This window comes from Silurus aristotelis (genome assembly GCF_946808225.1).
Source record: "Silurus aristotelis genome assembly, chromosome: 7".
Classification (NCBI taxonomy): Eukaryota; Metazoa; Chordata; class Actinopteri; order Siluriformes; family Siluridae; genus Silurus; species Silurus aristotelis.
In genome coordinates, this window is record NC_139580.1 from 28541504 (window position 1) to 28557920 (window position 16417).

A 16417-nucleotide genomic window follows, 5' to 3' on the forward strand; every position below is an offset into this window, starting at 1 on the left:
AAACTGCCTTTTATCACAGTGCAATCTGGCATGATGAATCACTACTTCACACACATACACACACACACACACACACACACACACACACACACACACACACACACACACACACACACACACACACACACAGCTAGCACAATATAGCACAAATGCCAGCTCTTTTAATGAGTATCCTTGAAACAAGACGAGTGAACTCCATGGAACTATGAGGGAGCAAAAACTTTATCAGGTCCAATAACACAGATTAGATGTAATCCAGATGTTAAGGTTACACTTTTATTATTTAGTAAGTGACTAATAATTTGTTCTCTCAGCACCACTGCTGCTAAATGAATAGAATACAGATTAACATGGCAGAGGTAGAGCTGCAACTTTTTTTTTGCACTAAAAAGGCGTGTTTGTGAAAGGGCCATGCGCTAAAAGTAAGAAGGCACTTAAGTAAACTGATGATTTGCTGTTTGTCTGAACCAAAGAAATAAAATTTAACTCTCTGCACCATATCAAATTTAATGAATTGCATTATGTTGCAGGGAATGGCATTGTGAATCGCATTGAATCGAATGAAAATCGGTTCTGCATCGTAATTGGGGACTTAGTAGCTGCTTCATATGTACCTTTAATGTAGCGTATCGTTGGCTTCGCATTGAGGTGTGAATCGCATCGATCTTAGATACGGAGATGCACATCCACTACTTTGGACAATGACAAAGTTGAATGTAATCTGATGTAGTTCATGTATTAATGCAAGAGAGAAAGACATGACCACGAAGAGGACGGTGTGTTTAATCTACTGTAAGAAATAAATGATAAGGATTTCGATGATCTCAGTGATGAAGAAGTACTACAGCAATAGCAAGTAATAAAACACAAAGCATTTCAGGTTCATTAGAACACAGGAGAGTTCCAACACTAACATTTTATACTGTTCTTGTTTGCTTGTTATTTAAATAAAGATTCACTTCGAATGCAAAATGCATATAAGAATTGAGTATCACTCAAATGTTCGGGTGATAGAACCACATGGTTCAGGGTTTGCGCAGAGATAGTTCTTGATATCCCTTTTTTTGCTTCATTTTCATTAAAGGTTTTTAATTTGGTATTCTAAGCCATTTTTGGAAATGAGCTTCTTATGACGTACACACAGACAAAAGTATTGACTTTTTTTTTTAAATACTCTTAAAAGTCTAAAAGTCTTAAATGGTTTTTGAGACATGTGCATGTTCCTTTTGTTGCTATGCAACTAAAATTGGACAGCAAATGACTGGAAAAAAAGTTATTTGTAGTCCAAACGGTACATTTTTGTCTCTAAAAGAAAAACTTGTGTAAGACTGCCTCACCCCCACAGTTAAATATGGAGGTGGAAAAAAGTTTCCAGGGAAAGTGAAAGGAATCCAGAACCAACATGGCTCCCATTCCATACTGCAACACCGTGCAATTCCCTCTGGACTGCGGCTCATTGGAACAGACTTTACCCTACAACAAGACGATAAGCCTTTAAGCTCTAAAAGCGTAATCCACTGAGCAGTCTTTTGGAATGATATCAATCATAGAACTGACCTGCCCAGTCACCGCACCTAAATCCTATTGAACTGCTCTGGGGTGAACAAGAAATCTCCAACTTGTGAAGAACTCCTTCGAGGCAAGGCAAAGTGTTTCAGCTGAACGTTTGGAGAAATGCATAGTGTGTAAAGCTGTTCTTAATGAGATTTTATAATTAAAATAAAGAAAATCTGGACATTAATATATTCGTTCTGTCAAAGTAAATCTTTAGAACGTCACTTTACCGATAGCATAGAAACAAAAGGAACATGTGTGTGTCTTGACATTGTATGTGGTTCTTCCCTTCTCTGTAGAACTTCTCTGGAAAACGTTGTATTCATGAAGATATGCTTTACATGAGTTGAAAGATGTGGAAGATCTCCTGCTGTAGAGCTCCAACCCTATTGAACTGTAAGAATATGAGCCTCCTCATCTTCTCATCTACATCAGTACCTGACTTTACTAACACCCTAGTGTCTGAATGAATTTCCGCAAAATCTAGTGGAACATCTTCCCAGAAGAGCGGAGGATATTCTAACCGCAAATGGAGACGGAGGTTATTCTAACCGCAAATGGAGACTAAATCTGGAATGGGATGTTTAAAAAAAAGCACATACAAATCTTTTGGTCACAAACCTTTTGTATATGTAGTGTATAAATCTGAGTTAATGAATGGGTTAATGAAACAGTGAATACTAAATCTTAATGTGCCCCAAATTCATTTCTTTATTTAGAGTTCGTATTATGCACGGGTTTGCCGCCTGAGCGATTCGGTTCAGAGTAATTACACTGAAACTCATTTGGCTGAAGAGCTTTGGAGAACAAAATGTTCTATGGTGGGGAAAAAAACTAAAACAAAACAGCAACCAAAAGTGACAGATTGCTGCAGCCACCTTGAGACCCAATTAACCAAACCTTCCAAATCAGATATATTCCAATTCGTTACCCAAAAAATCCATCAAAGCGCCCAACGAACTTTCACCCTAAACTTCAGCGTACGACTATTATTTCTGCATGTTTTATTGGCAGCTTTAAAATGTCGACCTTCACTTTACGAGACCCCTGAAGGAGTGCTGTGGTTTCCAGCTCCAATGGAGTTTCTATGGACCAGACTTTCCTACGGATTGAGATCTGCAGAATCTGGAAGCTGATTTAACATCTATAACTCATGGTTCTTGAAGCATTCCTGAGTAATCTGTTGCAGTGAGGGTGTGCAAGGAGCTATATAATGCTAAATATGACCCTCAAATAAGGAAATGTTGTTACCATGAAGGGGTGCAATTTCTCAAAGAATATATATCGGTATCTACTTTAACGCAGGCCTCAAGCAGAACATCACCCGGATCATCACACTTCCTCCACCTGGTGTTACTCTTCCCCAGTGAAGCAACACACACACACGCAAACAGTGGTATTTATTATGTAAAATGTGATTCATCATCTATTGCTCCATGGTCCACTTCTAATGCCCACGTGACCATTGTAGAGCTTTGGGAACTGTTCCACGTCAGCATGGGCTCTCTGACCTCAACGCCAGAATTCACTTTTTCAGCTAATTGTTCAGGTCATAGTACTAGCTCATGTATGATCTTTGGACACCCAACCAGTGCATACTGGAATAAACTCCACATGACCTGCTGATTCTGAGACGTCTAGACATCACACTATACAGTATATATACAGTATATTCTCTATAATGCATAATTCCTCTTTATGATCCTTAGAAAAAAGGGGTTTTGGTCAGACACCCAAATTAAACGTCTAAGTGGTCATTTAATGCTTTGCGAGCACCCTTAGTGTTCCAGGACACGGCCAGGTAACACCTGTGTATTAGCAACACACTTATACATTGTGGAATGGCAGGGAATAGAAAGTACGTGCATCGGAATGAGCGGGTTTTGTGCAAGTTCAACATCATGGTAGGCATCTGTACCTCGACAAGTGAAAAAACGGTCCTGAAAAACTGTTAAACCGAACGCAAAATCGCAGTTCCTCAGTCATGAGCCTGAACACGGCCCTAAAATGATCTCTCATACCACTGTGGTAGGGGATTTACCAGAAGACATCAACATCAGAGGATATTGGGCAGGTAGAGGGAGCAGAGCAGGACGTTATGGCCTATCGCCGGAAAGTGCCGGAGAGCCTCCCAGGCCTCGCCAAAGATGTCGTACTTGAGGAAGACGCGGTGCTCGAGGCTGGCGCGTGGCCCAACGTCGCGGCTCATGATGTAGATGCCATCGTTATGCAGGGCGCACGTCAGGTTCAGGCCCGACTTGGAAACGCTGGATCGGAGCTGCAGCCACTCGCGTGTGCGCACGTTATACGACTGCACCGTCAAAGTATCCTCGGAATGGTTGGTCTCCGCGTGCTTGGCTTTCTTCAGATCACGTGTGTAGCCGCCCACCATGTAGATGACGTCCTCCACAGAGAGCATCTGCTGCTTGCGTATGTGGGCCGAGCACGCATGGAGGACAGACCACGTGTCGGACGTGGGGCAGTAGCGCAGCACGTTCATGTTCCTGTCTGACAGGGAGAGAAAGATCATTATTGGGCTCTTAGAATGAAAATAAAGCTCTGTGAGATCACAGCAGTGTGTGTGTGTGTGTGTGTGTGTGCCCATGTGTTATTATGTGTGGTAATACACACCTCTGGCTGTGTAGCCACCCATGACGTAGATCATGCCCTGGCATTCACATGCGGAGAACTCGGTCAGAGGATTAGGCATGGAGGAAACGCACGTCCACCAATCCTGCTCAGGACCATAGCACTCGACTGTACTCAGCCCATGTCCTCCTATGGCGTACAGCTTCCCACTCACCGCCACCAGCTTAAAGTTCGCCCTGAGCACAAGCACAACATCAGACACAAACTTCCTCAGTATAGCAGGCATCCGTTTACCTTTTTATTACATCCGGCCACGGTTGTCGGTCCCGGTACAGGTTTTGGACGTTTGCTGACCGGCTGAGCTCCTCGCTGGCTCGCCAATAAAAATGTGTGTTTTGATATATTGGTAAATATTTCATATTAATTTGAAAAATTTACAAAAATCTAAAAGTATTGGGACACCTGATATTTTTTCAGTGCTGTGGTTCTTCTCCAAACTGTTACCACAAACTTGAAGGCACACAATCATATATGATGTCTTTGGTTGCATTACCATTAACTTGACCCTTCATTTGCACTAAAGGACTCAAAACTGTTCCAGCATGGCACAATTTCCATGATTTCCAGGATTTAGCATCTCCTGCTACAGAGCTCCAACACTATTGAACATGACGAATATGAACACTGACTGCACTTCTCACCTTCATCCTCTGTCAGTACCTGACTTTAATAAAACCATTGTGTTTGAATGAGCACAAATCTTTGCAAGCACACTCCAACATCCAGTGTATCATCTTTGCAGAAGAGTGAAAGGAATTATAAGAGCAAATTGGGACTAAATGTGGAATGCAACGCTCAAAAAGCACATACCATATTTATGACCAGCTGTCCACAAACTTTTGCCAATATTTTTGAGAGTTGAGAGATTTAACTCAACTCAACACAACTCAACTCAACTCAACTCAAGCTTTATTGTCATTCTTCCACGTTAACATTATACAAAAGAACGAAATGTCGTTACTAACAGACCAAAGTGTATAGACTAAATTATAGAATTAATCATAAGATGAAAATATATTCTTGGAGACTCAACTTCACGTTCAGCAACTACCGAGCTTGAAGAACTTGGCCAGTTAATTAATTTGGCAGAGGAAAACGGGGTAGAAATATGTGACTTTTTAGTTGCAATGGGTGAAATATGTTAAGAAAGTTATTAATTTAGCATCATTAGTAAATACGTTAACAGTGTTTATTTTACGATTAACCTGGCAATAGTTACAATTAGTGTTGCACGATATACCGATACTATAACGGTATTAGAAAGGTATCGCGATACCCTATTTCTCATTTTATTAGTACGTTTCTTTCCTCTTAGTTGCACTCCGAAATTTATGGTGATAAAACTACATTCATGAAACTTTGTAAATAATTACACTTTTAAATAGATTTTTTAATATTTATTTCTTAGTTTAAACGGTTCTGCTCTGTTCCAGCTAGTTGCTATTTTATTGATTTATTATTGGTATCGTGATATTTCATTTAAGTATTGTATCGAAGTTGATATCCTGACAACAAAAGTGACAAGTTGTTAAGTTTAGGCACTGAGAAAAACACGTCAAAAGGGTGTGATTTCCTGTCCTTCGTGCAGAACCAGATGTGAAAGCGAACACCTTTTCTGGTTCAGAGATGCCACGTGTGTCCACTCGTTCCTGCACGGATTGTAACAGTGCGCCGCGGCGATCGCCTGACTCGCCATCCGGTAGCCCCCGGCGATGAAAAGGTAATTGTCGAGAACAGCCGAGCCGTACCCCCTGACGTTGTTCATGTCCGGATCGAGGTTGCTGGTAAACGGCTTCCAGCGCTGCTCTCGTTCCCCATAGCACAGCATGGAAAACGGGTCGAGGTCGCCGAGTACCACCAGCGTCGCCGCGCCTCTCATCCGCATCTCTCGGATCTGCTCGCGCAACTCTGCAGGCAGGGAGTGGAACTCGGGTCTGCGCAGCATGGGATGGTAGTGGCAGCTCATCAAGTTGAGGCAAGCCGATCGCAGCTCGTGCGTTCCGTAGACCTCGGAGAGATTAAAGACCTCGACACAATTGTCCAAGCGGATCTCAGACAAGAGGAGCTTCAGGATGGGGGTGACTTGCAGGAACGACGCCGTCTCAATGAGATCCTCCAGGGTCTCGTTGTCCACCTGGACTTTGGAGGTGTTAATGAACTCCAGTACCAGCTCGAGCCCTGGTGCACTCAGCCCTTGAAGTTGCACCGAAGCTTCTCCAGCCTCCCGCATGCCAGAGCTGAAGAGCGCACGAAAGTAGTCGCTCTTCTCGATCAGCTTGCTCTTGCTTACGTTGTACGATCTATTGTCCATCATGATCACGATCTGCTGCTCAGAAGACGACATGTCCATGAACGATCGTGTTTTTTTTTATGTTCTGCTCTGTCCACGTGTACGCGTCTGTGGGATTGTTACTGGTTACATTTCTGCTCAAGCAGCTGCTGCTGGAACCACATCCAAAGCCTATATATGGAAATGCTGCGATCATCAGAAAGTCAGTGCTGCTGCAGCCCGAATCCAAAGTCAAAGCCTTGTAGTAAAGTCATTATACTGTTCTGTATTAATCAATTAATTCATCAATTAATCAATCAATCAAACAGCAGAAATCTGGTCGGATCTGTAACATGACTGATATAAAACTATCACCAAACTTTATATAACTTTATATATTTATATTTATATTCCTGTTTAACCTCACGTGTCCATCTTCATGTCAATCTCACTCACTCCAGAAATCAACACGATTCTCAAAACAATCACGCAACTTTCAAACTACTTCCTGTTTTGGTCAGGTGACCAAATTACGTCACAGCTTCGTCATATACCGCTCATTGTATATACCGATTTCGGGTTTAGAATTAATAAATAAATAATATATATTTGTATTTTTTTGTTTGTTTGTTTATTTATATTATTTTTTTGCTATTATTTTTTTGTCATATTTATTTATGCATTTTTTTTGTGTTATGAACTATATCGCATTTACAACGCGTGAATGTCGATTTGACAAAAACTAAAGTTGAAAATCTGATTAAAAAAATTAGAAATTTATTATTATTATTATTATTATTATTATTATTGTTATTATTATATTTGAACTGTATTCTTCAATAATTTGCCACATAGATCTTTGAGTCCGTGCAAATATTTCTCTCGTGTAGAAACAGGGACACTGTTAAGTACCGCAAAGAAAAACTATGTGCACGCGGATTTTTTTATTTTTAATTATTATTATTTTTATGGTAGTGTTTAATATTATCTGCTAATTGTGTTTTACTTTTGTGCGTGGGTTGCTTTTTTGTAAAAAAAATAAATAAATAAAATCGCGTTAGTGTAGTTATTTTCCGATGTTAATAATCCGGAATATAATTCGTTGTTCGTGTGTTTGCCGACGGGTTTATTATGTCGGCGCACACTGTTTGGTGCGTTTCTCAAAAAGTGGAAATAAAGAAATCAGAGCGGATTTGAGCTGAATTGGGTTTATTTTAGACGGTATGGAGGTGAAACCTTTAAGAGTGTAAGTTCTTGGTTCACGTAAATGTAAAATGTTTTCACGTGTATTTAAAAGGCGTCAAATTCACTTGTAAAGACGTGATGTGTCTCCTAATGAGAGAGTTATAGTGCAGTGAAGCCACGTGTTTAAACTAAACATGTACTGGTGTGTGTTTCTGTTTTAAAGCCTTGCTTGTGGTGATGTCGAAGGCAGAATCGGTGCTTTATTCAACCGAGTGAACGCGATCCAGAAAAAGAGCGGACAATTTGATGTAAGTCTGAATCCAGATCTTTTGCATTTTACACATCACGTGTAAATAAACACGCACCTGATGCTTCTTTTGCAGCTGCTCCTATGTGTTGGAGATTTTTTCGGGAAGTCTGCTGAGTCTAAAGCTGAATGGGAGGCCTACAAATCTGGAGCAAAGAAAGGTATTATAGGTTTCAAGATCATTCTCATTGTCCAGCATCATCATTATCATCATTTTTGAGATTTGTGCCGTTTTCGTTCACGTTTCAGCTCCTATTCACACGTATATTCTGGGAGCTGCGAGCCAAGAGACGGTGAAATATTTTCCCAGCTCTGATGGATGTGAACTGGCTGAAAATATCATCTATTTAGGTGAGATGTTTCTTCAGCATTCCCTTTTTGTTTTGTTTTTTGGGATTAAACCGTATGTCGAACCGTCTCACTTCGATTTTTATGATTTACGATATTATGTAATGATAAATTGTTCTCGGATGTCCTAAGGGATGTTGTGTGTGTTTCAGGGCGGAGAGGTGTTTTTACAGGAGCCTCAGGACTGCAGATCGCGTACGTCAGCGGCAGAGAGGCTCAGCAGGAGCCGGCGCCTTCGCACTGTTTCACGCCGAAAGATCTCACGGCTCTCGTCGCTCCCCTGGTGTCCAACTCGAAGTTTAAAGGAGTCGACATCCTTCTGACCTCACAGTGGCCTCGAGGAGTGTGGCAGTACGGGAACAGTCCGGTAAGTCCCTTTCAGGGTGTCTGGTTGAGCAACAGAACAGCCTTTATTTGTCACGTGCATTATATAAGTTCTTACTTCACATATAGCATCGGAAGTCAGAGCACAGGGTCAGCCATGATATGGCACCCATGGAGCACAAAGGGATAAGGGCCGTGCTCGAGGGCCCAAGAGTCGGGTTTTCTCAGGCTGATGTCGGTTTTCTATTTTTTATTAATTATTTTTTGCTGATTTTCTTTTTTCCCCACTTCACAGAAAACTGCTTTATTATACAACACAAACCTCTCCAATCAGTGCACTTGTTAGCAGGTTTTGGTCCCCGTGTCTACCTGAAACCTACAGCTGGTTGAAGTACCGCTAACAACAGATCGAAAATGTGACGCATTCTCTCTCCAAAAGTGAAACTATATAAGATAAGAACTTAAAGCCCAGGGCACACCGAAGCTTTTCAGCTTATCGAACAAATGCACGAGAAAAAAAAATGGAGCGGACAACGACTGAGTAAAGAGGGAACACACAGGCGCTTATCATTCTTTATCTCGTCTTTGCAACTTCGCCAGACACAATCGAGAAAAAAAAAAATACATGAATCGCACAAATCCCTCAGCCCCAACGTGCTGGTATTGGAAAGTTCTGTTCTCTCATGCAAGTGCAGAATATACACACACGGTTTGATATGTCAGATGCGGCTGCCTAATCTTCTTCTTTCGGCTTCTCCCATTAGGGGTCGCCACAGCAGATCATCCGTCTCCATACCCATTGTCCTCTACATCTGCCTCTTTCAACCCAACTACCTGCATGTCTTCCCTCACCACATCCATAAACCTCCTCCTTGGTCTTCATATTTTCCTCCTTCCTGGTGGCTCCATCCTCAGCATTCTCCTACCGATATACCCCATGTCCCTTTTCTGCACATGTCCAAACCATCTCAATCTCACCTCCATCACCTTGTCTCCAAAACGTCCTACATGCGCTGTCCCTCTAATAAACTCATTTCTAATCTTGTCCATCCTCATCACTCCCAACGAAAACCTCAACATCTTCAGCTCTGCTACCTCCAGCTCCACCTCCTGTCTTTTACTCAATACCACTGTCTCTAAACCAGACAACATCTCAGGTCTCACCACAGTCCTATAAACTTTCCCTTTCACTCTCACAGATACTCTTCTATCACAAATCACTCCTGTCACTCTTCTCCACCCACTCCACCCTGCCTGCACTCTTTTCTTCACTTTTCTAACACACTCTCCATTACTTTGCACTGTTGACCCCAGGTACCTGAACACCTCCACCTTCTCCACCTCTTTTCCCTGCAACCACATCCCTCCACTGCCCTCCCTCTCATTTACACACATGTACTCTGTCATACTCATACTGACTTTCATTCCCCTTCTCTCCAGCGTGTATCTCCACCTCTCCAGGCTCTTCTCCACCTGCTCTCTACTCTCACCACACAATATCATCCGCAAACATCATAGTCCAGGGAGACTCCTGTCTGACCTCATCCGTCAACCTGTCCATCACCACTGCAAACAGAAAAGGGCTCAGGGCCGATCCTTGATGCAGTCCAACCTCCATATTGAACCAGTCTTTCGTTCCCACTGCACACTTCATTGCTGTCACACTGTCCTCATACATGTCCTGCACCACCCTCACATACTTCTCTGACACACCTGACTTCCTCATATAATACCACAACTCCTCTCTCCACCCTGTTGTACGCTTTCTCTAAATCCACAAATACATAATGCAATTCCTTCTGACCTTCTCTATACTTTTATACATTCTCAAAGCAAATAAGGCATCTGTGGTGCTCTTCCTCAGCATGAAACCATACTGTTGCTCACAGATGGTCACCTCTTCTCTCAGCCTGGCTTCCACTACTCTTTCCTATAACTTCATGGTGTGACTGATCAACTTTATATGCGCCTGTCTAATTATGCAGCACAATCGGCCAAAGCAGATTAATAAAAGAAATGAATATAGTCAAAAGTTTACGCACACTTCACAGAATCTGCAAAATATTAATAATAATAAATAGCTGTGCATGTGATTATAAACAGTGTGTGTTACGTGAAGCATCAGCGACTGTTTTTATGAAAGCTTTTTTTTCACAGCACTTGTTTTTCAGGAAGTCGACACCAAGTTTTGTGGCGTTTCCTCTGTGGGAAATCTGGCTGAAAAGCTGAAACCTCGCTACCACTTCGCCGGACTGGAAGGAGTTCACTACGAGCGCCTGCCGTACAGGTGAGACTTTCCGGACGCTTCTTCCATCAATTCTTGGGATATTATCATTCACGTGTTTTAATACGATCTCGTTTCTGTTGGTCCGTTGGAGCAGGAACCACGTGGTCCTCCTGGAGAACGCGCAGCACGTCAGCAGGTTCATCGCTCTGGCAGCCGTGAACAATCCAGGCAAGAAGAAGGTGAGCTGAGGATCCGAAATCATTAGTTATCGGTGCTGTGAGACGGAAATGTGTTCAGAAAGAAACGTCAGAAATGTTGTTTTTTTTTATTTTATTTTTTTTATTTAAGTACCTGTACGCGTTCAATATCGTCCCGATGAAGAGTTTGGATCCGGCAGCATTGGTCAAACAGCCTGAGGACGTCACAGAGAATCCGTACAGAGGGAAAGTAATGAAAGAGGGTAGAAAGGAGGTTCAATCTGCAGCTGCTGGAGAGGTGTGTGTGTGTGTGTGTGTGTGTGTGTGTGTGTGTGTGTGTGTGTGTGTGTGTGTGTGTGTGTGTGTGTGTGTGTGTGTGTGTGTGTGTGAGAAACTCGTTTATAGAGAAATGATTGTGGCTCTGCTTTGTGTTGGACCCTCCAAAAATGATTCTACATCTGCTTTTTCTCCATCATTGAACATTTAAAGGCTATGGCATGGAGAGGTTAGTGTTGAATCTGTAAAGATCTCAGATGTTAAGATGTTAGAGTTGCTCAGAAGCACCTGCTGACTGTAGAAAGGACACTACACATGATCACACTCTCCAGTGTTTGTAATGTTTTAATGATTTCTAAATTACACTACTGATGTCACCCAGATGAGGATGGGTTTCCCTTCGAGTCTGGTTCCTCTCAAGGTTTCTTTCTCATACCATCTAAGGGAGATCTTTTTTCCTTGCCACGGTCACCCCAGGCTGCTCATCAGGGACAAAAACTCATATTTCACTTATATAAAAATGTTTGCATCGTACATCCCATAAAGCTGCTTTGAGAGAATGTCTCTTAGAGAAACGTGTTCTAGAAATAAACTTGGACCCGTGTGTCGATCAGGAGGAAGCAGCTTGTCAGTTCTTCTTCGATTTGGGCCAGAAAAAGCCCCAACATCGGCAGCAGCATCCAGGATCAGGGAGGAAGAGAGCGAACGAGGAAGACGGATCCTTTCAGCAAAAACACCTTCGCAAACCCCGTGAGTCGCGTTTACATTTCACGCCGTTCCTCAGATGACACTTATCATTCTTCTAATTCTTATTTATACAATGGCGTAGTTAAGGGCCTCGCTCGAGGGCCCAAAAGTGGTGTTGGGATTTGAAATCACGACGTGTGATTATGAAGTATATAGCGAAACCCCAAACAAAAGAGAGCACGTGACGTTTACGTTAAGAAGTCCAGCACTGCACAATTCAGTTTATGATCACGGAATTCAAGATTTTCTGTATATTTATAGCATTTCATCTAGTTAATCAATACCCCCTTCAAAATCTGCACGATTAGAAATTTGTTAGATTTCGCCAACAATAGCACTGTTTTGCGTCTATGAGCAACATGATGGCGTTTCGTTTCTGAACGAATCACCCGTTTAAAGGATTCGGTTCAATCGCAAATGACTCGTTTATTAACAGTGACTCACTGGTGGTTTTTATTTCGCGTTTAAAGCATCCTCTCGTGTTTTTTTTTTATTTATAATCTCGAATATCAGTATTTAACGCTTCATGTTTAAAATATCAAAACATTATTAATGCGTTTGTAACTGCAGGTTAAAGCATCACATGTCTCTCTGAGCTTTATTAAACTGTGTGTAAATACATCGAAATGCCACTTCAGATGCAGCTTCTGTTCCCTCTGGATTGCAGGGAAGAATTATGTTAATACTAATTTAATTTGCTTGGTAACAGTCAAAATGTTTTATTATTCTAATTGAATGATTAAATGTAAGAATTGAACTTATTGAATGATGATGCACAATTGGCTTTATAAAGGTAAAAAATGCCTATAAATTCATCTATTAGTCACTGCTGTAAACTGACCACCACACAGAATATAATCGATATTTAAGGAGGCAGCTGTCCATGGTCCTTAACAATGATCGAAAATTTAAATATTTCATATTTTTTCCGTGTTTAAGACAATACTTTTTTTTTTAAATATCATTAGACAAAAAATGTAGGGTCGTCTTATTAAGCTGAGGAAAGAACAGACGGTTGCAAAACTGCCCATACCTTGTCTCTGTAAACAGACTTCCTCCAATTACAGCACTTCCTGTTGGAGGTTGGACCGGTAATGGCCGAGCATTCTAAACCCATAAAGATGTCGGAAGATGAAAAATACTGAATAAACCCAACGATTTCAATGTCACATTTGACACGCCAATTTGTTCCCTTTCTTCCTTCTCACAATCTCAGCTCAGCCCACTGGACCGTGTTGGTTCTGTTTAGCCAGTCCAGAGGTTGAGAAGCACCTGGTCATCAGCATCGGGACACACGTGAGTACACACTTGCACACACACCCCCCGCAGTAGTAGATCTCCACCCCAGCATTGCAGTGTGTTTCCTCCTCAGTGCTACATGGCTCTGGCTAAAGGCTGCCTCACGCCGGACCACGTACTGCTGCTGCCTATCGGCCATTACCAGTCTGTGGTGGAGCTGCCGTCCGAAGCGGTGGATGAGCTGCAGAAATACAAGAGCGCGGTCAGGAGGCTGTACAAGCGCCATGGGCGACGCTGCATCCTGTTCGAGAGGAATTACCGCAGCCAGCACCTTCAGCTACAGGTGCTGTGCTTTTCCCCGTTCACACTCGTTTAGATGTTTGGCTAAAACACACGACTCAGGGTTTTATTTATGTCTCTGGTTCCTCGAAACAGCAGCTTCATGTCTCAATGTTATTTTAAATTTGGACCCAAATTGTAAAACAATGCTTAGCATTGTGAAAGATGACCCTAGTCGTGTGTGTGTGTGTGTGTGTGTGTGTGTGTGTGTGTTCGTGGCAGCTGCATGAAAGGACTGACCCGCCAAGATCCAGGTCCGGTCCAGCAGCACCACGTAAATGAAAGCGTTTGAGCCTGTGAGACACCTGACGGACGCAGGGTGGGGATCAGAGAGTCTCCTGTTCTCGCCCGGTTCTCAAGCTCAAGCACATAAATGTCATCAGTTTAAGTCTGAGCAGACGGATGCCAGTCTGTCCTGACGACACACAAACGTCTGAGGGATTCAGTCCCAATGATGACCATATCTCAGTCTAGAAAATATTTTATTCTGGAGTTCATTTGTGTGTCAAAACTATGACTGAATATCACTTTTATTGATATTTATATACTTCAAATACACTGCAAAAGGTTTTGGGACATATTTGGTTTATTTCAGGTTATATAGGTGCACAAGTGATTAAATATATAGATTTTTCACTGTAATGCAACTCATAACTCTGATTTCAGGGTGCAAAAAAATGATTCATTCTTCAGCTGGGAATTCCTACACACAGTCCAGTCTCTGTCAAGCTTGAGCCTAAAATCTAATCGACCCCAAAATCAACCTCAAAAGCAACCGTGACCCTAAAATCGACCACAAAATTGACCCTGGTACAGCACTGTACAATGTCTCCTACCTTGATCCTGAAGTCAACCTTGAAATTGATCCTGAGCCTTAAATTGGCCTCTATCTCGACTCCAAAATCGACCCAAACCCAATAATCCACCCTAAAATCGACCCTGAGATCAACCCTGACCTCGAAATCAACCCCAAATTCGACCCCGACCCCAAAATCAACGCTGAATTTTCTCGCACTGTTACAGCACTGTACAGTGTCTCCTGAAATCAACCTCAAAATCACCCCTAGTAGTTTAAATATCGTTCTCTTGTTGAGGAAAAAGTTAAATAAAAAAAAGCCTTTTCTGGCCAAGATTGATTGATTTTAATTGAAAAACAAAACCGACTTTATTTTGAGCTTCTATTAGTGCTGGTTCTTATTGAACCTGAACATATTAGTTGAAGTTAACACAGGATGTTCATATCCTTACTCTAGCAGTGTGTGTTAAAAATGCCTTGACTTTAGACTCCAGGTGTTTAACAAAAAAAAAAAAAAAGAAATGAATAAATGCTGTTTAAGTTGATGACTGATTAATGCCGTAATTCTTCGTGTGTGTGTGTGTGTGTGTGTGTGTGTGTGTGTGTGTGTGTGTGTGTTTGTAGCTGGTTCCTGTGCCTATGGATACCTGCACTACTGAGGACATTAAAGAGGCATTCATGGTGCAGGCTCAGGAACAGCAGATGGAGCTAATGGAGATACCAGAACACACAGACCTCAAGCAGGTAACATCAGACCACACAAACGAGCACACTTCCATTAATTAACCATTTATCCAGACCAGAAGTACCTCCAGGAGAGTAGATTACCACACATTACATATTCACTGAAATATGTAATATCTCTGGTAAAAATTTAATCCGAATCCGTCTTTCTTTCCATCTCGGGTTTCAGATCGCTCCCCCGGGAACGCCATATTTCTACGTGGAGCTCGATACGGGAGAGAAGCTGTTTTACCGCATCAAGAAGAACTTTCCTTTGCAGTTTGGCAGGTGGACACAAGTGATTTTTTTTGTGTGTATAATCTGTTTTAATGTTGCACACGTTATGATTGTGTGTGTGTGTGTGTGTGCACGCACAGGGAAGTCCTGGCGAGCGAGGCGGTCTTGAACATCCCCACACGCTCGGACTGGAGAGAGTGTAAGAGTAGCAGAGAGGAGGAAGAAGCCTTGAGCAAGCAGTTCCGCACCGACTTCCAGCCGTACGACTTTACCGTGGACGACTGAGCAAAAAACTGGAGCCTCGTTTCCTCAACGGACTTTCAATTCTTTTTTTTTAAATGTTTTTAAACGGATATTAACGGAGCTTCTTGTTTTTACTGATTATGGAAGACTGAAGCGTCTCGAGGAAACTTTTGATGAGTTTCATGGAATTCTGTAATACATGTACAGTACAATTTTTAAACCAACATTTGCTCAATAAAAAAAGAGGGTTTTGAACTCTGGTTTGTGTGGCGTTTTTGTGCCACGTTTATAAAAAAAAAAAAAAAAAAAAAGATCTAAGATTACAAGATTTAAATTGGTCTCCTTCAAGGTTGATTTCTTTGGTCCTCCTCATAATCTCTTGATGGACATCTCTTGGAATAGCACGCACATGTAACCATTGACATCCTTCAGACTGGGCTTAGGATCGACCAATTTACAATTTGATTGGTTAAAGCAACATGGATTTTAAGCTTTTAAGAGCCCACACTGTTAATTCAACTTTAACAAAAAAAAAACTCGTACAGGTCTGACGGAGACGGCTGTGACGTCGGCGTCAGGTAAACTCTTGTATGTTGATGCTGACTTTCAAAGTAAACTTCTGTAACGAATAGATATGCATGAGTAACATGCAATAAACATCTGGATGGAAGTTAAAAGGTTACACGTTGAGAAAGTGGAGCAAAAAAAATTTATATGCTGGATTGTGATTGGTTGGAGGTTGTAGTAAGTGGTGGCT

At 41.9% G+C, this 16417-nt stretch overlaps 2 protein-coding genes across 2 annotated transcripts; one reads left to right on the forward strand and one right to left on the reverse strand.

The window, feature by feature from the left end:
- Positions 1-2241: 2241 nt before the first annotated feature.
- On the reverse strand, positions 2242-7011 carry klhl42 (kelch-like family, member 42). The gene is made up of 3 exons (XM_083546429.1): positions 5814-7011; positions 4186-4379; positions 2242-4062 (listed from the first exon to the last, which is right to left on the reverse strand). The coding sequence occupies exons 1-3, from the start codon at positions 6551-6553 to the stop codon at positions 3611-3613; spliced, it is 1386 nt and encodes a 461-aa protein (XP_083402555.1). The 5' UTR covers positions 6554-7011; the 3' UTR covers positions 2242-3610.
- Positions 7012-7544: 533 nt separating this feature from the next.
- On the forward strand, positions 7545-15912 carry cwf19l1 (CWF19 like cell cycle control factor 1). The gene is made up of 14 exons (XM_083546368.1): positions 7545-7718; positions 7881-7965; positions 8041-8125; positions 8214-8315; positions 8465-8679; positions 10808-10923; positions 11018-11102; positions 11212-11358; positions 11951-12086; positions 13300-13379; positions 13456-13665; positions 15082-15201; positions 15371-15468; positions 15558-15912. The coding sequence occupies exons 1-14, from the start codon at positions 7696-7698 to the stop codon at positions 15700-15702; spliced, it is 1647 nt and encodes a 548-aa protein (XP_083402494.1). The 5' UTR covers positions 7545-7695; the 3' UTR covers positions 15703-15912.
- Positions 15913-16417: the final 505 nt, after the last annotated feature.